The sequence below is a fragment of the Bufo bufo genome, chromosome 3 (genome assembly GCF_905171765.1).
Source record: "Bufo bufo chromosome 3, aBufBuf1.1, whole genome shotgun sequence".
Lineage (NCBI taxonomy): Eukaryota > Metazoa > Chordata > Amphibia > Anura > Bufonidae > Bufo > Bufo bufo.
In genome coordinates, this window is record NC_053391.1 from 7,207,668 (window position 1) to 7,234,148 (window position 26,481).

The window sequence follows — 26,481 nt, forward strand, 5'->3', positions numbered from 1 at the left end:
AGTCCCACGTAAATAACATTTCTCCCCTCCAACACCCGCTCCTCCATCCATCCATCCACCACTAGATGTCGAGACTCCGCCTCTTCCTGTGACATCATATATACCAGGAGCGACTACATTCTAGTGACTACTACGAACTACGGATGGAGCACCAAGATGGCGGCCTCTACGGAAGCCGAGGAGGGTTAGGGAGCGTGTCCTGCGCCTGTCATTAGACGAGCCCTTACCAGAAGCGTCCAAGGGGTTCGGCAATTGCGCATGCGCCTTCTCCTCACACGCAGGGCTAATACCGGCTGCGACGGCGAGGGCCTGACACCGGCGAGAGCGGAGACACCGGAGCTCAGCGGAACAGCGACAGCACAGGAGAGCTCATAGGAGAGACACAAGGCGGCAGGTGAGAGGCAGAGGCGTCGGCCGGGCCCCGGGGGCCCTCAGCTGCTCACCCCCGACCCCCCTCATATTATAGTGTTATAATGTACAGGACGGAGAGCGCTGTTATAATGTGACGTCACCGGCTGTCAGACGGGTCAGCTGACCTGCCCTGGATTATTATATCATTCTACTGGAGTTCATAGGTCTCTATAGATTATAATCACCTGTCTGATCCCGCCCCCTCATCATTATTATTATCAGTCACATGATATTCGCAGCCGACACCGCTGGGCGCAATATTATTTTTTACAATATTCTTTTATATAATTATTATATATTTTTTTTTTATTTATTTTTTTCTCCAAATTTTTCTGTGAAATCCTAAAATTTGTCCAAAAGCAGGGACTGCAATGAATGACCGGTGCGGTGAGGACGTGTCCGTCTAATCATGTGACCGCAGCAGCCAATCACAGGCAGTGATAGCCGCATGTACGACACTAAACCGGCGGGAGTGGCTGCATTGAGCAGTGGGGTTCCCCTTTAAAAAAAATGCTACCTTAAAGGGGCTCTCCAAAAGTAGACTATTACTGATCCTCAGGATAGATCTGCGATATCAGATCAGCGGGGGGGGGGTCTGACTCCCGGCACCAGGCGTTAATACAGAAGCACAAATCTTGCTACAAAAGCTCTGATTGGATGAAAATGTCACTGAAGCCCCGCCCCGGAGGAGCTAAAAAGCATATGTGTGAGGAAGGAGTTAGATTGGTTGGCGCCCCCACTGATCAGCTTACCAAGAAGAGCGCTGTCTATTGAATAGTGGCTGCATGTGGTATAGCGGCCCAGGACCACTCACTTGAAGCTGCAGATAGGTCATGTGACGGATGAACATGACATCACTGGCCACAGCCTTGTCAAACAGCTGATCAATTGGGGATCTAGGAACTGGACCCCCTCCATCTCGTTCCCTCCTTCCGTGCTCTCTATTTTATGGGTCACCTAAAGATTGCAGCTTCTTTAGATTCTGAAATATCCCTTTTAGCTCCTCGGGGGCGGGGCTTCAAAGAGTATATTTCCAATCAGAGTTCAGTATTTCCTGCTACAGCAGCAGATCTCATGATCACGATAGAAACAGTCACATGTTGTAAACCTACAGCCTCCGCACACCCAGCGGGTGGTTTATTTCTGCAGAGATAAGCGGCATCAGTTGTGTCTGATAAAAAAATATATATATTTATCGCACCATGTGACCCCCCCCCACCCAGAGATGTGACCGCTGAGAACCTGTCCTTATACCCAGAGAGCGGCAAGCGTGACGGAAATAACCTCAAGTCTCCACGAGTGGCCCCGACACTGAGGAGAAACATCCAGTACATCACCGCGACTGAGTAACTGATGATGTCACTGCCCAGCAACACAACACCATGCTATATATATACCACAGCAGTATTATAGTAGTTATATTCTTGTACATAGGAGCAGTATTATAGTAGTTATATTCTTGTACATAGGAGCAGTATTATAGTAGTTATATTCTTGTACATAGGAGCAGTATTATAGTAGTTATATTCTTGTACATAGGAGCAGTATTATAGTAGTTATATTCTTGTACATAGGAGCAGTATTATAGTAGTTATATTCCTGTACATAGGAGCAGTATTATAGTAGTTATATTCTTGTACATAGGAGCAGTATTATAGTAGTTATATTCTTGTACATAGGAAGCAGTATTATAGTAGTTATATTCTTGTACATAGGAGGCAGTATTATAGTAGTTATATTCCTGTACATAGGAGCAGTATTATAGTAGTTATATTCTTGTACATAGGAGCAGTATTATAGTAGTTATATTCCTGTACATAGGAGGCAGTATTATAGTAGTTATATTCTTGTACATAGGAGCAGTATTATAGTAGTTATATTCTTGTACATAGCAGGCAGTATTATAGTAGTTATATTCTTGTACATAGGAGCAGTATTATAGTAGTTATATTCTTGTACATAGGAGCAGTATTATAGTAGTTATATTCTTGTACATAGCAGGCAGTATTATAGTAGTTATATTCCTGTACATAGGAGCAGTATTATAGTAGTTATATTCTTGTACATAGGAGCAGTATTATAGTAGTTATATTATTGTACATAGGAGCAGTATTATAGTAGTTATATTCTTGTACATAGGAGCAGTATTATAGTAGATATATTCTTGTACATAGGAGCAGTATTATAGTAGTTATATTATTGTACATAGGAGCAGTATTATAGTAGTTATATTCTTGTACATAGGAGCAGTATTATAGTAGTTATATTCTTGTACATAGGAGCAGTATTATAGTAGTTATATTCCTGTACATAGGAGCAGTATTATAGTAGTTATATTCTTGTACATAGCAGGCAGTATTATAGTAGTTATATTCTTGTACATAGGAGCAGTATTATAGTAGTTATATTCTTGTACATAGGAGCAGTATTATAGTAGTTATATTCTTGTACATAGGAGGCAGTATTATAGTAGTTATATTATTGTACATAGGAGCAGTATTATAGTAGTTATATTCTTGTACATAGGAGCAGTATTATAGTAGATATATTCTTGTACATAGGAGCAGTATTATAGTAGTTATATTCCTGTACATAGGAGCAGTATTATAGTAGTTATATTCTTGTACATAGGAGCAGTATTATAGTAGTTATATTCTTGTACATAGGAGCAGTATTATAGTAGTTATATTCCTGTACATAGGAGCAGTATTATAGTAGTTATATTCTTGTACATAGGAGCAGTATTATAGTAGTTATATTCTTGTACATAGGAGGCAGTATTATAGTAGTTATATTCCTGTACATAGGAGCAGTATTATAGTAGTTATATTCTTGTACATAGGAGCAGTATTATAGTAGTTATATTCTTGTACATAGGGGGCAGTATTATAGTAGTTATATTCTTGTACATAGGAGCAGTATTATAGTAGTTATATTCTTGTACATAGGAGCAGTATTATAGTAGTTATATTCTTGTACATAGGAGGCAGTATTATAGTAGTTATATTCTTGTACATAGGAGCAGTATTATAGTAGATATATTCTTGTACATAGGAGCAGTATTATAGTAGTTATATTCTTGTACATAGGAGCAGTATTATAGTAGTTATATTCTTGTACATAGGAGGCAGTATTATAGTAGTTATATTCTTGTACATAGGAGGCAGTATTATAGTAGTTATATTCTTGTACATAGGAGGCAGTATTATAGTAGTTATATTCTTGTACATAGGAGCAGTGTTATAGTAGTTATATTCTTGTACATAGGAGCAGTGTTATAGTAGTTATATTCTTGTACATAGGAGCAGTATTATAGTAGTTATATTCTTGTACATAGGAGCAGTATTATAGTAGTTCTATTCTTGTACATAGGAGGCAGTATTATGGCAGTTATACCCCTCTCTATGGGAGCAGTGTTACAGTGGTTATACCCCTGTACATAGGAGCAGTATTATGGCAGTTATACCCCTCTATATGGGAGCAGTATTATAGTAGATATATTCTTGTACATAGGAGGCAGTATTATAGTAGTTATATTCTTGTACATAGGAGGCAGTATTATAGTAGTTATATTCCTGTACATAGGAGCAGTATTATAGTAGTTATATTCTTGTACATAGGAGCAGTATTATAGTAGTTATATTCTTGTACATAGGAGCAGTATTATGGCAGTTATATTCTTGTACATAGGAGGCAGTATTATGGCAGTTATATTCTTGTACATAGGAGGCAGTATTATAGTAGTTATATTCCTGTACATAGGAGGCAGTATTATAGTAGTTATATTCTTGTACATAGGAGGCAGTATTATAGTAGTTATATTCTTGTACATAGGAGGCAGTATTATAGTAGTTATATTCTTGTACATAGGAGCAGTGTTATAGTAGTTATATTCTTGTACATAGGAGGCAGTATTATAGTAGTTATATTCTTGTACATAGGAGGCAGTATTATAGTAGTTATATTCTTGTACATAGGAGGCAGTATTATAGTAGTTATATTCTTGTACATAGGAGGCAGTATTATAGTAGTTATATTCTTGTACATAGGAGCAGTGTTATAGTAGTTATATTCTTGTACATAGGAGCAGTGTTATAGTAGTTATATTCTTGTACATAGGAGCAGTATTATAGTAGTTATATTCTTGTACATAGGAGCAGTATTATAGTAGTTCTATTCTTGTACATAGGAGCAGTATTATAGTAGTTATATTCTTGTACATAGGAGCAGTATTATAGTAGTTATATTCTTGTACATAGGAGCAGTATTATAGTAGTTATATTCCTGTACATAGGAGCAGTATTGTAGTAGTTATATTTTTGTACATAGGAGGCAGTATTATAGTAGTTATATTCTTGTACATAGGAGCAGTATTATAGTAGTTATATTCCTGTACATAGGAGGCAGTATTATAGTAGTTATATTCTTGTACATAGGAGCAGTATTATAGTAGGTATATTCTTGTACACAGGAGCAGTATTATAGTAGTTATATTCTTGTACATAGGAGCAGTATTATAGTAGTTATATTCTTGTACATAGGAGCAGTATTATAGTAGTTATATTCTTGTACAGAGGAGGCAGTATTATAGTAGTTATATTCTTGTACATAGGAGCAGTATTATAGTAGGTATATTCTTGTACACAGGAGCAGTATTATGGCAGTTGTACCCCTCTATATGGGAGCAGTGTTACAGCGGTTGTTCCCATGTGTCGGGGTTATCTATGGCTCTCGGGCTCTTATCTGGCGGTGGCGGTCTCGCCCTCTGTTCTGGGTGCGGCTGTCTCTTGCTCTCTGATCTCCTCCGTACCCGGATGTTTCCCGGCTTTAGCTCTGTGTAGTTTTCGGGTCTCCGGGGGAAGCCTTCGCCTTGTGACTTCAGCGCTGATCTCTGGTAAACGGAGTAAATCCTGCAGCGATGCGGATTCCCCCGTGGAGCGGCGCACACATCCTGGTGTCTTCTGATTCCTGGTGCAGGGGCCCCGCTGTCTCTTCAGCCCACGTTATAAAGGGAGATCTGTGTAAACTCGGCTAATCCCCAGGAGGCTCTTCCATCTGTCACTAACCGCGCTGTCTTATCCCCCCCCCACCCCCATAGTCACACCGCCATACTACCAAATAGTCTTCTGCAGTCTCTGTGCCGTGTTCATGAGCGGCCGCAGACTGGATATGGAATGAGTTCCCCTCTTATGTCACCGCTCTGACCAGTGGCTAATGGAGTTCGAGTTAGTCTGAAATCCTCAGCTTTCTCATAAAATGCTCATATCGCTGCTCCATGATTTACACTGCAGCTCTGCTTGTTCAGTATAAGCAAAGGCTCTGCAGAAATTCACTTTTAATTCTGGATTTATGTTCATGAACCAGAGAGAACAGGATGAACAAAGACATGGGATCATGAGAGGTCACCGTAAAATGGAGTATCGATGGGAAGATGAATTCCCTGATGAAAATCTAGGGGGGTCTGAGGGGGATTGTACATGTAGATGAACCATCCATCTGAGGGACTATACGGGGCCGGCCCAGGTGATGGTATGAGGGCCGCTCCATACTGGCTCCTATACCAGGGCCGGGCCATAGCAATGAAAGGAAACCAAACCCAGTAAAAACCCGTAATTTCCCTGAATGACCATTAAAATGAGAAAGCTGCATAGACTCCTATTGAGCTGCCTGTAGACCGCCCTCTAGTGGTGACACCCGGTAGATGAGATTGTTCATGTCTTTGTGAATAAGGAGACAGAGGAGCCGTACAGGGGACCAGTTCCAGCAGAGCTATTGAAATGCAGATAAGGAGTTTCTCCAGTTATGTTCTTTAAATGTGGATGATGAGAGGTGTAGTTCAGTGTAAAGCATTCACGGTAAAACACATGGTGAGGACTGCAGCGACCCCCCCCCCCCCCCCCCCCTGGTGTCTGCCATGTACATCATGGAAGCTGCAGCGTCCCAGCCCCCCCAGCCAAGCAAGAGAGCTGTATAGTGGAGGTGGCAGGGCGGTGGTCCGGGCCTGCACCAGGTGAGAGCAGCCCCCTCCTACATAATAAGATATATGGCGGACTGTATAGTGGAGGTGGCAGGGCGGTGGTCCGGGCCTGCACCGGATGAGAGCAGCCCCCTCCTACATAATAAGATGTATGGCGGACTGTATAGTGAAGGTGGCAGGGCGGTGGTCCGGGCCCGCACCGGGTGAGAGCATCCCCCTCCTACATAATAAGATATATGGCGGACTGTATAGTGGAGGTGGCAGGGCGGTGGTCCGGGCCCGCACCGGGTGAGAGCATCCCCCTCCTACATAATAAGATATATGGCGGACTGTATAGTGGAGGTGGCAGGGCGGTGGTCCGGGCCCGCACCGGGTGAGAGCATCCCCCTCCTACATAATAAGATATATGGCGGACTGTATAGTGGAGGTGGCAGGGCGGTGGTCCGGGCCTGCACCGGGTGAGAGCAGCCCCCTCCTACATAATAAGATATATGGTGGACTGTATAGTGGAGGTGGCAGGGCGGTGGTCCGGGCCCGCACCAGGTGAGAGCAGCCCCCTCCTACATAATAAGATATATGGCGGACTGTATAGTGGAGGTGGCAGGGCGGTGGTCCGGGCCCGCACCAGGTGAGAGCAGCCGCCTCCTACATAATAAGATATATGGCGGACTGTATAGTGGAGGTGGCAGGGCGGTGGTCCGGGCCTGCACTGGGTGAGGGCACCCCCCTCCTACATAATAAGATATATAGTGGACTGTATAGTGGAGGTGGCAGGGCGGTGGTCCGGGCCTGCATCGGGTGAGGGCAGCCGCCTCCTACATAATAAGATATATGGCGGACTGTATAGTGGAGGTGGCAGGGCGGTGGTCCGGGCCTGCTCCGGGTGAGCGCACCCCCCTCCTACATAATAAGATATATGGCGGACTGTATAGTGGAGGTGGCAGGGCGGTGGTCCGGGCCTGCACCGGGTGAGAGCAGCCGCCTCCTACATAATAAGATATATGGTGGACTGTATAGTGGAGGTGGCAGGGCGGTGGTCCGGGCCTGCACCGGGTGAGAGCAGCCGCCTCCTACATAATAAGATATATGGTGGACTGTATAGTGGCGGTGGCAGGGCGGTGGTCCGGGCCTGCCCCGGGTGAGAGCAGCCGCCTCCTACATAATAAGATATATGGTGGACTGTATAGTGGAGGTGGCAGGGCGGTGGTCCGGGCCTGCCCCGGGTGAGAGCAGCCGCCTCCTACATAATAAGATATATGGTGGACTGTATAGTGGAGGTGGCAGGGCGGTGGTCCGGGCCTGCACCGGGTGAGAGCAGCCGCCTCCTACATAATAAGATATATGGCGGACTGTATAGTGGAGGTGGCAGGGCAGTGGTCCGGGCCTGCAGCGGATGAGAGCAGCCGCCTCCTACATAATAAGATATATGGCGGACTGTATAGTGGAGGTGGCAGGGCGGTGGTCCGGGCCTGCAGCGGATGAGAGCACCCCCCTCCTACATAATAAGATATATGGCGGACTGTATAGTGGAGGTGGCAGGGCGGTGGTCCGGGCCTGCACCGGGTGAGAGCACCCCCCTCCTACATAATAAGATATATGGCGGACTGTATAGTGGAGGTGGCAGGGCGGTGGTCCGGGCCCGCACCGGGTGAGCGCAGTGGGCGGCCATTTATTCTGCTTCTCCTCTTGTTTTCAGTTAACATGACGAGCTCAGGAAAGGAGAACTCTCGGCTCAAGAGCTACAAGAACAAGTCTCTGAACCCGGACGAGATGCGACGAAGGCGAGAAGAGGAGGGGCTACAGCTGCGCAAGCAGAAGAGAGAAGAGCAGGTGGGTGGCGGGGGGTTCCGGGAGTTGGGGGGGGGGGGGGGCTTTTTTTCTGGGTTGTGAAAGCTGGAATGTTGTATAATAAGTTTTATAGTTAAAGGGGTTGTCATGATTACTAAAACATGGCTGCTGTCCCTAAAACAGCGCCACACCCGTCCACAGGTCGTGCATGGTACTGCACTAGAGATGACGAAACAATTCGTCTCCACAACAAGAGTTCTACACCTACGAGGGGCAGCTCCTGCTGCTGGAGAAGCTTCCCCTTGACTTGATTGACAGGGACAGGCCTGACTACCTAGCGCCTGCACTGCTGCTCCAACTAACAGTGCAAGCGCAAAGGCGCACAGCAAAACTGTTCATGTACCTGGAGCTGTAGAGAGGTGTGCGCACAGTCGCTGCTCTATAAGGAGAAGCGGAGCCGCTGTGCTTGCGCCACTATTTGGAGCGCAGACACAAGATGTTTGACCGCCCTGTCTGTCAAGCGGCAGGGGAAGCGTCTTCGGGAGCAGCCCCTCGCTGGTGGAGAACTCTGATGAGACGGACCGCGGTGCACCTTACTGGAGCAGCATCAGATAATCCTGTGGACCCATGGGGCATGGTTTTCTTTTTCACATTTTTGTACAGTCACAACATTATTCAAGATCTCTGCTTGCTGGCAGTGAATGGGAGAAGCTTTTTTGCTAAAAGCTGGCGGGAAAAAAGTACCTAATGCTTCTCCTAGCTGAGGGTTTGTTGCAGTGCATTAGTGTAGGTGCTGTCACCCTGGAGTGTAATGATGACTAAGAGCCGACTTCCCCTCCATCTTCAGAGGCTGCAGCCGGTTGGGTGGGGGGTTCTGTTCTTCTCTAGTTCCGTGACGGCGTGCATCGGTGCACTCGCTGATGTCATTGTCCCCTCCTTCCATTGCATCCCGTCTTCTGACACCCACAGGCGGACACGTCACTGCAGGGGGCTGAAGTCCTGAGGAATGTCTGGTGCGGGGGGCCGGAGCCTCAGGTGTCAGTGATGCAGGGAACGGCTGCCGCTGTCAGTCACTGACCAGGAGAGGTCGGGGGAAGGGAGCCGACGGCTGACGTGGGTTTTTCTGATAACCACTGACGTCTCTTGTACTAGTTTTGGGGATTTCACTGAATTGAAGAACCCTGACGCTCTTAAAGGAGACCCCCAAAACTTGTTTGGGTGCTTCCCTGGTGTTCTGACACCCTTTCCCCCCCCAAACGTATCTGGGTGCAGCCAAGCAAATACAGCAGTTCTGAAATTGTTGACTCTCGGAGGCTGTGGTCTCCAGCTGTTGTAATAGTTCAGCACCCAGGATGCCGTGGGCTGTCAGGACATGCTGGGAGTTGCAGTAGTTCAGCACCCAGGATGCATGCTGGGAGTTGTAGTAGTTTTACATCCCTGGCTCAGATCCATAGATGTGTGTGCCAGGAGAAGACGGTCGTGCACTGCGCATGCCGTATACCCACGGGAGGTACCAACATGCTTCCAGAAACTGATCGCTGATTTCTCTTGCAGTTATTCAAAAGAAGAAATGTCGCCACCGCGGATGAAGCGGCCGAAGACGATGTCATGTTGGACACCAACGAAGCGGCGACAAACAATATGGAGATGGCGTCGGTAAGTGTGGGATCTTATCCCTATGTGATCGCCCCTTCTCTAGGATAACGGCAGGGCCCTCACCAGTCCTGTGCACAGCGCCACCTCCAGGTGGTGCATAGAACTGCTACCACGACCCTCACATTGGGCGAGTGAAGGCGTATCCGAGACAAGTGATCTCCAGCCAAGGCAGAACTACAACTCCCAGCGGTGAGCTGGTAGCCTGTGGCTGTCACTGCATGCTGGGGATGTAGTTCCATTGGAGATCACTGTCCTGGAGGAATGCCGACTAAAGGAATCTACATTTATGAAAGGCCTATTTCTGCATAAGTTTCACCCCAAATCCTGAGGCTGCACTACTGAGACGCCCTATAGATGGCGCCTGCATTATTGTAAACTACTAATTTCCGCTTGAATGCAATGTTAATTGGACGCTCCTCCATAGAGAACCCTTCCTGTCACATATACTATGGAGTTGCTCTTCATGCAGTTTCCTGGTCTGTTCATTTCTTCTGTTTCCTCCGGCAGAGTGGGGTGATCACCTCCGACATGATAGACATGATCTTCTCCAATAATCCAGAGCAGCAGCTCGCCGCCACCCAGAAATTCCGGAAACTCCTGTCTAAAGGTACCTCCTGTGCGTGCTGCATGTACAGTGTGTCCGTAACGTTCATCTCCGTTAGTCGTCCTCCTGTATATATGTGATACGTTAACCCTGGGCTGCTTGCCGCTCAGAGAAGGATCGCCCATAGGGGCCGCAGGGTGAGGATTCCTCTCACGTCTTTACTTCTTACGTGTTTCCCCAGAGCCTAACCCCCCAATAGATGAAGTGATCGGGACGCAAGGGGTGGTCGCCAGATTCGTGGAGTTCCTGAAGAGGAAAGAGAACTGCACGTTACAGGTCGGTGGCGCCGCCGCATTGTATGTATTGTGTATCGCGGCGGTCGGGGCTGTTCACACTCATGGCGGGATCTCCTTGTCTCCTGCAGTTTGAAGCAGCCTGGGTGTTAACAAACATCGCCTCGGGGAACTCCCTGCAGACCCGGATCGTCATCCAGGCGGGGGCCGTGCCCATCTTCATAGAACTGCTCAGCTCCGAGTTTGAAGATGTGCAGGAGCAGGTAATGCAGCGTCCAGTAGTGATTCCTACCCCTTCTCATGTATCGTCGGGAGTTGTCATGACATATATTCTTCTCCACCAGGCGGTGTGGGCTCTGGGGAACATCGCTGGAGACAGCACCGTGTGCAGGGACTACGTGCTGGACTGCAACATCCTGCCCCCCCTCCTACAGTGAGTATTTCTATAGGCAGGATCTGCTCCTCACCTGGCCCTCTACATGAGCTCTCCTCTTTGTAATGTCTGTTACCCTCCTGCAAAAATTCTCCACCTAACTTTATTTTCACAAAAATATGTTCTGATCCGTGCCCTGCCTCGTCTCTGCCGGTTTGCATGGGGCTAAAGACCTGAATAATCAAATGCAGACTGATTGCTAGGGGCAGGAATGTTATCTCAAGCTCTAGTATTAATCAGATTTTCTAGTAATTCAACTTAAAGGGAACCTGTCACCGGGATTTTGTGTATAGAGCTGAAGACATGGGTTGTTAGATGACCACTAGCACATCCGCAATATCCAGTCCCCATAGCTCTGTGTGCTTTTATTGTGTAAAAAAACCGATTTGATACATATGCAAATTAACCTGAGATGAGTCTTGTAGGTGAGATGAGTCGGGGACAGGACTCATCTCGGGTTAATTTCCATATGTATCAAATAGTTTTTTTTACACAATAAAAGCACACATTGCTATGGGGACTGGGTATTGCGGATGTGCTAGTGGCCATCTAGCAACCCATGTCTTCAGCTCTATACACAAAATCCCGGTGACAGGTTCCCTTTAAACTCGCCTAAACAACCCACCTGCCCCTGCGGTTCCAGCACCGCGCTCCACGTCCTGCTCCTGGGATTGCTGCTTAGCCAATCACTTTCTAAGCGTCATGCACAAGTCCGTATGTATTTTGCAGTCCGCGAAACGCGGATCCGCAAAAAAAAAAACGGATGACATCTGTATTGCGTTCATTTTTTTTGCGGATCCATTGTAACAATGCTTATCCTCGTCCCCAAAACGGACAAGAATAGGACATGTTATATTTTTTTGCGGAACGGACATACGGAATGCATACAAAGTAATTTTACGTTTTTTTGCGGACCCATTGAAGTGAATGGTTCCTCATACAGACCTGTAAAAAAACGGAACGGAAATAAAATATGGTTGTGTGCATGAGCCCTAAGGCAGGCAGGTCATCACCATTTCTTGCTGTGTCGAGACAGGAACAGGAAGTGGAGCAAATCAGGGAGGCAGCGGAACGGTGAGTATTTTTATATATTTTTTTTAATACCATTTTGATTGTGCTGGAATACTCATCTAATCTGAGTTTTCTAATGTTAGTTTTGCAGTATTAAGGAGATTTTTCTAGTTTTTCATTTTTAATATTAATCTGATTTTTCTAGTTTTACATTTGCAGTATTAATCAGATGTTGCAGTATTAATTGGATTTTTCTAGTTTTTTTATTTTTATTTGCAGAATTAATTAGATACTTAAGGGGACGTTTATATGCCGGTCTTACTCCCTCTGCTCTGCCGATCTCTACATAACTTTGGCTTTTGCGAACACCGCCCGTGCAACATGCTTTAAACTACGCTAGCTCCCTTGCTGGTGTACTCTAAGGCCGTGTTCCATGCATAAAGTGGCGCGGAAAATGATGAATGAGAAGGGCCGGCTGGCACGCCCCATTTTTCGCCACTTCGCAAAGTGGCGTGAGCGGGGGAAAACCACAGACCCTGTCGCAAAACACACAATCTGCAACTTAATGCCAAAAACTGGGGTAAAACTGATAATAAATGACCGCCTTAAATTTTAATTTGTAATATTAATCAGATTTTTATAGTTTTTCATTTGCAGTATTGATCAGATTTTTGTAGTCCCACATTTAGGTCTCTCTGCTCATTTAGGTCTTTCAGTCTCTCTGCTCATCGCCATGTTATGTAGAACAGTCTCCGGCTCTACTGGCACCTGATGAGCTGCATGACTTCTATACAAACAATATGTCACATGCACTGATTGTATATATTTTAGGTTGCTCTCTAAACAGAACCGCCTCACAATGACCCGGAACGCGGTTTGGGCGTTGTCTAACCTGTGCCGAGGGAAGAACCCGCCTCCGGACTTTGCCAAGGTGAGGGACATCATCGGTATCGGAAGCTAAAGGGGTTTTCTCACTAAAAAGTTCTTCAGGGTCTGGGCTAGGACAGATGGGTGACTTGTGACCGCTGCGCTCTCTCCGGCAGGTCTCGCCATGTCTGAACGTGCTGTCCTGGCTGCTCTTTGTTAGTGACATCGACGTCCTCGCTGATGCCTGCTGGGCGCTCTCTTACCTGTCCGATGGGCCAAACGATAAGATCCAGGCTGTCATCGACGCTGGAGTGTGCAGACGATTGGTGGAGCTATTGCTGTAAGATGTAGTGAATGGTGCCCAGTGTTTGGATATCGCCCCGCAGAGTCCTGGGTGATGGGTGGTGCCTGCTGACAATTAACCTGCCTTCTTCTTCCAGGCACAGCGACTACAAAGTGGTGTCACCCGCCCTGAGAGCTGTTGGTAATATTGTCACCGGAGATGATGTCCAGACACAGGTTTGTTGGGAATGATGCCCTCGGTAATGTGTCCCTTGCAGTGCAGCTTCAGCACCGCGCCTGTCCATGGGCCGTGTCTGGTAGTCATGTGAATGGGGGTGAGATGCAATACCAGGCACCTAACCCTGGATGTAGCCCTCCAGTCAGAGAGGTCAAGTACTGCCAGCCTCTGAATGCCCTGGGCGTTGGGTGTACACGAGATTTGGGCTCCAGGTGCAGTAGAACCCTGACTGTGCCTGGAGAATAAAGTCCGCCCAGAATAGAGGATTTCCCACTCGGGACACGAAGATGATGTGAGGACTAGGAGACTGCACCCTGTCTGACCACAGGTGTGAACAGAGCCTTAGATGGGAACGTCACAGCATTAAGCCTGTTCTGCCCTCTAGTGGATAAAAGTATGACCAGCATAGAACTGGCAGAACTTACATATAATTAGAGGGGTTATCACGACCACCGCCCCATCCATTCAGTCACTATGGGACTATACTCCACTATCTCCTTGTGGAACAGCAGTGCAAATCCGTGACCATGGCCACATTCAAACTCCTCCAGGATGAGGGCTCGGGACCCCAGTTCTAGTGATCGGTGGGCATTTTCTGTGGTTAGTTGTTGATTGTGGGATAACCCCTTAATTGCCTTCATTCTGGTAGTAGTGCTGCAGCCATTAAGAGGCCTTTCCCTGATCCGCAGGTCATCCTGAACTGTTCGGCTCTGCAGAGTTTACTCCATTTATTGAGCAGCCCCAAGGAGTCCATTAAGAAGGAGGCGTGCTGGACGATATCCAACATCACAGCTGGGAACAGAGCTCAGATCCAGGTCATTATCCCCGTGTTCTATCGTTCCACGACTTTCCTATACATCCTCTGTTTGTTGTCACTGAATGGGAATAAGGCTCCACACACTCGAGGAGCAGAGACCTTCATATTTTAATCACCGGTTTAGTCGCCCTTTAATCCAGATGTTGTTTGTGTGCATGGCTGCTGGATTGTGTGATGAAACCTTATTGTGTCACTAAAGGGCACGTCCACACGGGACATTGTGTGAGGGAAAAAACAGATGTAAAATTACTGAAAATGTGGATTTGTTGCAGGTTTCACCCTGTGCAGTGCAAATGGTGGAATCTGCAATGAAAATCCGCAACTTAAATGATAGGCTGCGGATTTAACCCATTCGTTACATGTACGGCGCTGGGCAAACATGGCGCCCACTCGCACGTGCAACGGGCATCATGGCCAGCAGGTCTCTGCTGTTTCAAAGCAGCAGAGACCCGCGGCTAATTACCGCGACCGCCAATAATGCCAATCGCGGTAATTGAAGCCTTTAGACGCCGTGATCAAGCGCGCAAGCTTCTGGTGAAAAACCTGAAAGCTCGCGCTTCTGGGAATCTTACCGGCATCCTCTGCGGCCAATGAGGATGCCGGTAATTGATATAAATGTGCTGGGTCTCGCTGAAGAGACCAATGGCATTTGAGAAACATAAGAAATGAGCAATTCTGACCTTTAAATGGATGTTAAAAAAATCCATGAATGTTCAGAATTAAAAACAAAAAATTGGATTTTGTAGGCTGAAATACCAGCTTCAAAATCATAACAAAAAAGTAAAAAACTTTTATATATATATATTTTTTTTTAAATATATTTGAAGTTCAAATCGCCCCCCTTTACGTAGAATAAAAAAATAACAAAAAACATAAACATCATGGGTATCACTGCGACCGAATACGCCTGTACTATTAAAACATAAAAATATTTTTCCAATATGCCGAATGGCGTAACAGAAAAAACGGTCAAAATGGCCAATTTGCTATTTTTTCATCGCTTCTCTTACCCAAAAAAAGTAATAAAATATGATCAAAAAGTCACACACACTCCAAAATGGTATCCATAAAATCTACGGATTGTCCCGCAAAAATTAGCCCCCACACAGCTCAGTATATATAACTATAAAACAAAAGTTATGGGGGTCAGAATATGGTGATGAACAAAAAAATTTTCAAAGTTGATATTTATTTTTACACTAGACATAAAAAAAAACTTATACATATGGGGTGTCGTTGTAATCGTACTGACCCAGGGAATGAAGGCCATGAGTCAGTTTTGCCACAAACGGAACGCTGTGGGAACAAAATCCGTAAAACAGTGGCGGAATTGCGTTTTCTTTCCAATTCCCTGCCTCTCACTACGTTGTATGCCATAATTAATGGTGGCATTAGAAAGTACAGCTGGTCCCACAAAAAATAAGCCCTCATGGCTATGTGAACGGAAAAATAAAAAATTTATGGCTCAAGGAAGATAGAGAAGAAAAATGAAAACTATGTTATCCTAATATTTAAAGGGGCCCCTGAAACCAGTTTTAGTTATGGTCGATTCGGTACCTGGATTTTCATTTTATCGATACTAGGCTGCTGCGCAGTATCTCCTCTTATGAGATTGAGCGCCATGTTATTGTTCTGTGGCCAGAGTCAGTGGAGAAGGAGGGAGGGAGAAACGGAGGTAAGGAGTCCCTCCCATCTATGACACGGCCGCCGCTGAGCCCAATTAAATGAGCGGGCTCTGAAGCTGCCAATAAATGTGCGGCTAATTAAAGCAGGAGGAGGGACGGGGGAGGTAATAATAAACCGCTGCGCCGTCTGAGCTAGTGAGCCCAGCGAACGGCGGCCTCCTCCTCCTCCTCAGTCTTGTGTTCTCCCCAGCGCAGGTGCCCGGCCCACAGTAAAGGCAGGCAAAAAACATGTATCGGGCAGCCAGCAAGATTTGGGGTTAATGTGACTCATTAACCCTAATCTTGCCACTACCATGTTTTAAACATGATGGGGGTCACTTATTTTTGATGTCAGGCTGGGCACACGCTTTTGGACTGGACCCCATGTGCCTCACGTTAATAGTAAGTGACCCCCAAAGTACCATCCCACATAATGGGCGACATGGGGTTAATGTGAGTTACAGAATGCAGACCACGTAGGCTACTTTCACACTTGCAGTAGCCTTTTTCAGCAGGGGAACAGCCTGCCGGATCCGTGCTAACGCTAGCCCACCGTGCCGCAGGAAGTCTGCTCCAGACCCATTTACTATAATAGGGGGCGGGCTGGAGGTCCGGCCACCTGTTTGCCGTACTGGGGCCGGACCTCCAACCCGCCCCTATTATCGTGAATCAAAAGGCTTTTTTGTGTTTTATTTCATTTTTGCGTGGTATCGAGTATCGCAATACTTTTTTATGGTATCGAGACCGAGACAACCCTACGGCAGACATTGGTGTCCCCAAGCGTAATGTGACCGCTGAGCCTCTGTGGTCAGGTGACATTTGGGGAGACATTACTGATGAGGCCATTGAGGGGCTACATGTAAGCACAGACGGGGAGGTCACACATCCGGTCCGCCAGGGATGGGAGTCGTCGTGGTGAATCGGTGAGTGCCTCTTTTACACACTTTCAGGGCCGTAACTAAAACTGGTTTTGGGGTTGGAGAACCTCTTTAAAATCCGCACCTCAGGTCAGTTTCTGTGTGGGTGACATTTGCTAAGATTGCATCTACTGCACATTTTCGACCCACGTCTTCTCTCTCTACAGACGGTGATAGAAGCCGATATCTTCCCGGCTCTTATTAGCATCCTGCAGACGGCCGAGTTCAGGACCCGGAAGGAAGCCGCATGGGCAATAACAAACGCCACGTCTGGGGGCTCCGCAGAACAGATAAAGTAGGGCTCTGCTCACTCTGCACGGCTGCATATATCCTTGTAGGGCAGACATGGGTAATCGAGGGGGACCCTTTAACTGCACGTTCAATAGGTGCCCTAAGAAACACAAGCAGTGGATAATCCTACACTTGCTGAGACCCCCTTAGTAAGAAAGGGGCCATAAAGGGATTCTCTTCATCACTCATTGTACGTCAAGCCCTGGACATGTTCTATTGTGGAATGAAGAACCAATGGGCAAACAAGCCTCAGAAGCTTCACACAACCCCAGAAGCCTCGTACAATCCCCAGAAGTCTCATACAATCCTGTACAATCCCCAGCAGACTCGTACAATCCCCAGAAGCCTCGTACAACCCTGTACAATCCCCAGAAGCCTCATACAATCCCCAGCAGCCTCATACAATCTTCAGCAGACTCTTACAATCCCCAGCAGCCTCGTCCAATACTGTACAATCCCCAGCAGCCTCATACAATCCTGTACAATCCCCAGCAGCCTCGTACAACCCTGTACAATCCCCAGCAGCCTCATACAATCTTCAGCAGACTCGTACAATCCTGTACAATCCCCAGCAGACTCGTACAATCCTGTACAATCCCCAGCAGCCTCGTCCAATCCTGTACAATCCCCAGCAGCCTCGTCCAATCCTGTACAATCCCCAGCAGCCTCGTCCAATCCTGTACAATCCCCAGCAGCCTCGTCCAATCCTGTACAATCCCCAGCAGCCTCGTCCAATCCTGTACAATCCCCAGCAGCCTCGTCCAATCCTGTACAATCCCCAGCAGCCTCGTCCAATCCTGTACAATCCCCAGCAGCCTCGTCCAATCCTGTACAATCCCCAGGAGCCTCGTCCAATCCTGTACAATCCCCAGCAGCCTCGTCCAATCCCAAGAAGCCTCATACAATGTTCTGTGTTTTACATCCATATTTTCTTCTGCGTTCCAGATACCTGGTCGATCTGGGCTGCATCAAGCCGCTCTGTGACCTCCTAACTGTCATGGACTCCAAGATCGTGCAGGTGGCCTTGAATGGCTTAGAAAATATCCTGAGACTAGGCGAGCAGGAATCAAAGCGGAGCGGATCTGGCATAAACCCGTACTGCGCTCTCATCGAGGAAGCCTATGGTAAGGATAAGAACGTGGAGACTATGGGACCGCAACGTGTACAGATACTGAGTCACATCATGTCTTATGCTCCAGTCACATCTAGAGCTGCAGGCACAGTTTCTGTGATAAAAACGTCCTCTTTATATTAGGTTTGCCCCCGATAAAGCAGTTGGTGAGCAGGTTAGGTGATTCCTCTCGGCCGGTTCACATTTCCACCTACTACGGGTGAATTTAATGGCAGGAGCTGTGTTTTTTTTTTTTTTTTTTTTTTTTATATTCAGGTATTTTATTGGGGTTTTTAGTATAATTTTTTTTTTTCTTTGCATCAAAAATACAATCTCGGAATGGACCTATAATAAGAGTGAACACATATATATCTTCCCACATTCAAAAGTATCAAACCATGATGGATGAGGGCGAACGATCAAACCTAAAACATAGCAACTGGTTAAGTGACTTAAAGGGAAATAATAAAGAAGGTAGGAGAGAGGAGATGGAGGTAGGAGGCTGAATGTGTACGGCTCACATGTAGGTTCCGGAATGTCTGAGGAGCGGAACGTGTCCCACGAACTCCAGGTTTTCAGAAATCGCGAGGAGTCGGAGGGGGTCAGGATAATTAGGTCTTCCATTCGCTGATACAAAGTGATCTCCTCGAACCATTGCTCTAGTGAGGGTGGGGAGGGGGATTTCCAGTGTCGTGGAATTACTACTGCTTTTGCTGCTTGAATCATGTACTTAAGAAATGAGTTCTTCTAGGCAGGGATGTTAAGGTCAAGCACAAATAATAGGAGAGATTCAGGGGAATTCGGTCCAGGGATGCCCATCACCTCTTGGATCGTCTTGTGTACAGAGTCCCAAAAGGGGCGTAGGACCACACAGTGCCACCAGATATGAATCGTCGTACCTTCCTCCGTGTGACATCTCCAACAGCGGTCCGATACTGTGGTGAACCACTTGCGGAGAAGCGCGGGCACCCTGTGCCATCGGGAGACAATCTTGAGAGGGGGAGTGCCCTGGGGGGGAAACGCGGATGATCGGTAATCGGGACAAGGGGTCCTTTAGGGTCAATAAAAGAGGTGTGACGGCTAATAGACGCTAGTATCGCGAAAGTATGGTGGGCCGTAAAGGACAGCGTGGGAGCAGTAGAGCGTGGAGTGCCCACCAACCAGGGGAGCACTGTCAGAGAATAAGAGGAAGAGTCTCGCTCAGTATGTACCCAGGATTGGAGGTATCCGTTCATATCATATCTAAAAGCCGAGCATAGGTGGTAGAGTGATAGTATAGGCGGCAGTCCGGAAGACCAACCCCTCCCGCCTCCTTAGGATGGGTCATTATTTCCCACTTGAGTCGCGGTTTACCAGGAGACCATACAAATTTCGTGAAGCATCGGCGTATCTGGGACCAGAAGATTGACGGTACGCGGATGGGGATGGTCTTCAGGAAATAGAGTAGTTTCGGGAGCAGGTTCATCTTTAAAAAAAATGCTGGTTCTGCCAAACCAAGAGACGTCCCATCGATGCCAGGACTCCCGGTCTTTCTGGAATCGTTGAAGGAGTGGGGTGAAATTTAGGTCTAAAGAGTTGTGACAGGTCAGCGGTAATTTTGATACCGAAGTATGTTATCCCGTTTGATGGCCAGACAAAAGGAAAAGAGGTTTTGAGAGAGGAGACCAGGGAACACCAGGTAAGGAAACATTTAGGGCTTCAGACTTGGTCATCTTGATCTTAAAATTGGTCCATTCGCCAAAGCGAGAGATCTCGTGGAGCAAAGATGGTTGAGAAATGCGAGGATTAGTTGTATAGAGCAGGAGATCATCCGCGAAAGCCGCGCATTTGTATTCATGGTCTCCAGTTTTTACTCCTGAGATGTCCGGGTTATTGCGGATGGAGGACATGAGATGTTCCATAACCAAGACATAAAGCAGAGGAGACGATAGGCAGCCTTGTCACGTACCATTATGAATAGGGGAGGGTGCTAACAATCTCTGATAGAAATCCCAAACCTATGCCTATGTGGGAGAGGACGGTGTGGCGGTAATACCAGGAGATACGGTCGAGGGACAGAATCCGGAGAGGGGTATTTGTTTGTTTTTTGCTTGGTGGATAATATCTAGTGTCTTCAGTGTGTTGTCTTGAGCCTCCCGTCCCGGCACGAACCCTCCTGGTCAGGGTGAATGATCGAGGGTAGAAAGACATTCAGTCTGTTAGCCAGTATTTTGGCATATATTTTAAGATCTACATTTAGGAGGGAAACTACCCAGGTTTAGGAGTAACTGCAATATGGGCCTCTGTGGCCGGGTGGGAAAGGGAAGCTCCGGAGACACCGCGTTAAAGACCTGGAGCAAGAAGGGGGAGAGAAGTCGAGAAAGATTTATAGAACCTGACTGTAAACCCGTCAGGACCCAGGCTTTTGCCGTTTGAAGTTCAGCCTCCATGAATGGAGTTTCTAAACTAGCGGATTCCAGTTCAGATAATCTAAAGGACTGCGAGAGGGGTTCAGGTCCATGTTCCAGTCGCCCCGCGGCAGGGTAGGTTGTATAGTTCAGAGTAGAACGAGTGAAAGGAGGGGGCAATATCTGCGGAGGTACGGACCACGCGATCCGCAGGATTCTTGATGGTGGGGATGTGAGAGGCAGCCAATTTTCCCCTGAGAGCCCTTGCCAGCAAACGCCCAGTCTTGGTCCCGTATTCGTACTACGGCATAATTGGATCGTGCGCTTAGAAGACGACTCCAGGAGGCGCTCGGCGTCTAGGCATGCATTCTGGAGATTGCGGAGGGTTGATAAAGAGAGTGCTAGTTTGTGGGCAAGCTTGAGAGAGGCAACCTTCCGTAGTGCAAATGTGCCTTCTCCTTCTTGAGACGAGAGCCATGTTTAATGAGAACCCCGCATAGAACACACTTCAGGGCTTCCAATTGGGTTGGGGGGGGGGGTCTGTGCAGTGGTCAGTGAGGAAATGGTGTTGGTAAGGTCCGCAGCGCAGACCGAGTCAAGGAGGAGAGATTCATTCAAACGCCATGTCCAAAGGGAGGTTTAGAGGGCAGTATACCGGGGCAGGGTCCGACCACAGGACATTGCCTATGTGTGTGGAATCACGAGAGGGCCGAGTGTTGGAGCAGAATGTAGTCTATGCCGCTATAAGAAGAATCTTTGTCTGCAGGGTGTTGACGACCCCACGGGTCATGTAATTGGAATAGCGCTTTTATAACTTTTTTTTTTTAATGGTCGAATAGGAAAGGGAAGCGCGCCCAGTCGAGTTGTCTAGGGCGAGATGAAGGTCACCACAGAGGACAACCGTACCACGGACCAGGGGCAGGGCCATATCGACAAGGCCTAAGAGAAAGGGGACCTGGTTTTGGTTGGGGGCGTAAAACATTAAGAAAGGTGAATTCTCGGCCGCCAGTCAATAGCGAGAGAATTAAATATCCAGCACTTGATGAGGCAAAGATTTGTGGATCGCTATGGCGACCCCCTTTGTCTTATTCACTGGGTTGTTTGCAAAAGTGCCAGGTGGTGTAGTGTCGATGCCGAATGCCAGGGGCACTACCCTCTTTGAAACATGTACCTTCTGGTGATGAAAATAGTCAAGTACTTGGGCCCTTTTTTCAGGAGTGTTAAGGCCTTTTCATGTTGAAGGACGCCATCTTGAACGACGTCATAACTGCGGGGAAGGGAAAACAAGAGGAGCGAGGGGAGGGGCAAGAGGGTAAGAAAAGGGGGGGGGGGACAAATGAGGTTACCAAATAGAGAAGTAAAAGATAAAACGAAAAAGGAGATGACTAAAAGGTCTAATGAGACAATCGCCAGGAACCAAACCGCTCCGAGGGAGTGTCTAAAACTGTTGGGGGGAAAGTAGCAGAGAGGAGCAGACATGCCACATTCCCTGTCCACATAAACTGTCAAAAAGGTATCGCCTACTACTGAGAAACAGAGAAATGCAAAAGGTAAAGGGGAGATAAGCCGTTATGGCAACAGGTCAATCATCCCAGTCAGGAACAGCAGACGGTCCTTCGGGTGACGGAGCTAGGTGGGGATCCTCGTTGGGGACCAGCAGATCGTCGGTGTTGTCAGCCACAGGCAGCAGGCGTGGTCGGTCCAGAAGCCTTGGTACTGGCAGCATGTGAGGAAGGAGGTCGTCCTAGCAGTGCAGGAGCAGGTGGGTGAATGGAGGGCCGAGGACCAGTGGCAGATCCAGCTGTTGAAGGAGGTGCGGAAGGTTCATGGGGTTACGGAGAGCAGAAACACGTCCCTTGGGGCCCACAAACGAGGCAAAGGGGTAGCCCCGGCGATAAGGGATTCCACGGTCTCTGATAAGGTCCAGTAGAGGACGTAAGGCAGCCCGTTGTGACGGGAAAGGTCTTGCAGCAGCGTGATGGGCGTCCCTTCATAAGACAGGGGAGATGATTGTCGAGCTTTGTTCAGGATTTGCTCTTTGAGTGCGTAGAAATGTATTCTGCATATGACATCTCTAAGTCTAGCGTCGTCTGGATTAGGAGGCCTAAGGGCACGATGGGCCCTATACATCTCTATAGAAGTGCCTGGCGGGCGGTTCAAGATGTTGTTGAATATTCCCACAATTGTGGGGAGTAAATCGGCCATTGCTACTGACTCTGGGAGACCTCTGATCCGTATATATTGTTGCGGCGACTGCTGTTTTCTCTATCAGGGATGCTCAACCTGCGTCCCTCCAGCTGTTGTAAAACTACAACTTCCACCATGCCCTTCTGTAGGCGGATAGCTGTAGGCTGTTCAGGCATGCTGGGAGTTGTAGTTTTGCAACAGCTGGAGGGACGCAGGTTGAGCGTGCCTGTTCTATATCATCCAGATGTTGTTGTAAGACATGGAGTTGGGCATCATGAGTTTGGCTCTTTGCTTTGACAGCCGCAGATATGGCTGTATGGTCTTGTGTGACGGCTCAGAGCGGATCTGGGAGAATTCCTGTTTACATTCTCGTAAGATATTGGTAGCAAAACTGGACTGGTCTGCCTTGGAGGGTAGAGAGCAGATGAGGGTGCGTAAGTCTGCCATAGTTAGCGGCCTAGAGTCCTCGTCAAATAAATCTGCAGAGGAGGGAAGTCTCAAAGAGGAGTGCAAAGGAGACCCCTGGGGGGTATGGCTGCAGGACCGGTCGTGTTCTTAGGACCAGGGGGTGCCGTTCCAGACACCTGTGGATGGGAGCTGTCCTAGTGCGGGGATGCTGCCAGGGAGGGTCCAGGGGAGTGAGAGGGTGGGAGAAAGGGGTCGTGTGCAGTAGAAGAAGAGGGGATATGGTGCGTAGACAAGTTGGGGGACTGTTGCTGGTGAACCAGAGGCTGTCTCCGACAGGGGGGGGGGGGGGGGGGCAGTGCCTAGCGGTGGTTGATCACATGGGGCCCATGGTGGGTCTCTGGAGCAGTTAGCGCTGTAAGTGGGGGGTTTCTAGTCCACATGGCTGGCAGTACTAGCAGCCGCTACTGTTGAAGACAGTAAGGGGGGAGCCCCCTGGACTGACCTGTGGTGCGGAGTCCAGCAAAGAGTCTGGCAAGTGCAGGAAGGTGAGGCTGGAGTCCGCACGTGGTGAGTGCGATTGCTTCGGGGAGAACCGGTTGGGGCCCTGAAGCCGCTCGTGTTGCTCGGCAGGAGGGCACTGATGCTGAGCGGCGTCAGTGGACCTGTAGAAAAGGGGCCCCCCGGGCAGCGATTCAGTAGGCCGCGGGGTATGAGCGCCAGCACCATCTTGGGAGTGCATGGCGCGGTAATTAAAAGCCGGGTCCGGGAGAGTGGATTGCCGGGCGAAGAAGTGAGGGAGATCTCCTTGGGCGGGTGCCAGGGGAGCCGATGGTCGGGTCTACCCTTTTTGATCGTTTTGCCCATCAGGAGTGGTGAGTGTGAGGGGAAAATCGCCAGGGATGCAGCGAAGCTCCTACAAAGCGCGTCCTCGCTCTCTCATAGCTGACCATGCCCCCCCGCTGTGTTTTTTAAAAAAAAAATTATTTGTAGAGTACCTTGTGTTAACACCGTGTGCATACACCCAGCTAGCATGGGGCAAAATGCCTTCTTGCCTGAGTAATCTTTGGCTCAGAGAAGAGCAGCAGCTGCATTTTGAGTTCAGCTCTGGGTGTAATTACTGATTGGTGACGCAAAGGATATTTCTAGATGGAACTTCATGGTATGGCTCTGACCTCTGTGTCTTTCTTCCCTGTCCAGGCCTAGACAAGATCGAGTTCCTGCAGAGCCACGAGAACCAGGAGATCTATCAGAAGGCGTTCGATCTGATTGAGCATTACTTTGGCACGGAGGATGAAGACAGCAGTATTGCCCCCCAAGTAGATCTCAGCCAGCAGCAGTACATCTTCCAGCAGCGAGAAGCTCCAGTGGAGAGATTCCAGCTGTAACCAGACCCGCAGCATGCCACAGAGCTAGATGTCCATCCTCCTCCTCCTCCATCTGTCTGCGCGTGCGCAGCCTTCTCTTCCCCCTCTTACCGCTCCTTAAACCTTTCTTTATTTCCTTCCATCAGTATTTTCTTTTTTGGTTTCTGCTCTTCTCCTCCCCCCCCTGACTTCTCCTCCTCACTGTGCGCTCTCTTCTCGTTTCCTCTTTGACATTTGGCGCTGTCAGCGGAGCCGGGACCCCAAGCCTCTGCCTACGCCACCACAGAATGGCGTCGCCCATCCGATTGCTTTAACATATCTCCATTTCACCTCCGACTTCTTCAACTGCAAGAACACAGTGACAAAAAGACCCGACCAACCGCATACACCCGACAGGACAAAGAATGGCCTGGACCCAGGAGACCGGTGCTGGGACATGGGCCCTCCCGATACAAGCTGCCGGACCTGAACGTCAGAGAGGGACGAGCTCGAGACTTACTACATGAGGCGTAACTTCTGCACCGAGAGCTGGGATCGGCGTCTCGCTCCCTGGAGCGGGTGCTTCAGCTCTCGCCATGATCTTCAGGCTGCCTTCATTTTATTTTTCTTCTTATTTTGCTACTTTAAACATTTTTGTGTCTCTTCCCTCGGACCCCATGAGACTGTGGACGGCTGCTGTCCTTACTTCCTCCCCAGAGACACGACGGACTTTGAAATTCTTTTTGTGGAGACTTTTCTAGTGACTCTTTAAATTAAAAAACATGAAAAAAAAAGGACAAAAAAAAAAAAAAGTTCCCCCGTCCCCTTTAAATGGACCTCCTCCAAAAACACACAAAACAAATGTGATGGGACTGAATCTTTTGCCGCGCGCCATGGAGGCCGTTCCTGAGGGAGGTCTTCACGGGCCAAGCGGCCTCCTGCCCTTCATCTGTCTGGTTTACAAGAGAAGCCGCTGTAGGTTAGAGTATATATATATTTTTATTTTACGTTGATGCAGCAAATTTTTCTTTGCTGTGTAAATTATTGCATTATTTTAATGTAAACATTGTTTATTGTTCCCGAGGCCATTTTACAGGTCACAGGGCGGTGACACTATAGAGACCTATATAGAGCATTTCCCTGACCGGACGCTCCGCACGTCCTCACGGGTCTGGTGCATTTTCTGGAATTGCCACAATGATTAAACCATGCTCATTTCTCTCCAGACGGTGATTCGTATCTGTGTAGAGCGCGGAGCGCGCACGCATACACGCCGATTGCTGCATGATCGCTGAACCTAGACTTGGGCTTGACTTGTGGGCGTGCGACACGAAGATTGCAAATGTCCGTTCTGATTGCAGGAGGACAGCAGGTTTGGTTTCTGCAGTGTCCTGTTGTGCAATCTTGCGTCGCGTGACCACAAGTCGCTCTGTAGCCCCAGTCAACATCTGTGTGGGCCTTCTGCTGGAGTTACACCCAGAGCTGCATTCACAGTTCAGCAGGAGTAGAAGTGCAGCCTGGGAGCTGACAGGAAGCCAGCAGAATACTGATCACTGAGTGAGATAAAGCAAATATGGCTGCTGGTAACATCTGCACGTCCAAGGAGGCTCTTCTGTGGCGTCGGTCACTGCGCCTCTGTTGCTCACTGGCGTCCTGCAGGATGTCGCATCTCCATTGGGCCGGGGTGCTGTTGTGTCATCACATGCAGCCAATCATCGGACACAGAGGAAGCGATGACCCAGGCGGCTGCACTTTACAATTACCCCCCTCCCCCCGTTCTGCCGTGTTAGGCCATCTTCAGGTGAGTCTGCTCTCTCCGTGAAACGCACTTTGCTGCGTTATAATGACTTTTATAA

The 26,481-nt window shown here is 48.1% G+C and overlaps 1 protein-coding gene across 2 annotated transcripts; it reads left to right on the forward strand.

Moving 5' to 3' along the window:
* The first annotated feature begins 207 nt into the window (after window positions 1–207).
* Window positions 208–25,850, forward strand: KPNA1 (karyopherin subunit alpha 1). Of its 2 annotated transcripts, none has more exons than XM_040422849.1 (14): window positions 208–394; window positions 8,085–8,218; window positions 9,731–9,832; window positions 10,340–10,439; window positions 10,618–10,712; window positions 10,801–10,932; window positions 11,014–11,102; window positions 12,945–13,044; window positions 13,157–13,320; window positions 13,421–13,499; window positions 14,190–14,315; window positions 17,066–17,193; window positions 18,135–18,313; window positions 24,480–25,850. In XM_040422849.1, exons 2-14 carry the CDS (start codon window positions 8,090–8,092, stop codon window positions 24,665–24,667), a joined length of 1,611 nt encoding a protein of 536 aa, XP_040278783.1. In that variant the 5' UTR covers window positions 208–394; window positions 8,085–8,089; the 3' UTR covers window positions 24,668–25,850. The 2 variants fall into 2 exon arrangements, with proteins under 2 accessions (XP_040278783.1, XP_040278784.1); XM_040422850.1 differs by lacking the exon at window positions 208–394 and adding an exon at window positions 5,264–5,421 and having other exon boundaries at window positions 24,480–24,667.
* The last annotated feature ends 631 nt before the right edge of the window (window positions 25,851–26,481 follow it).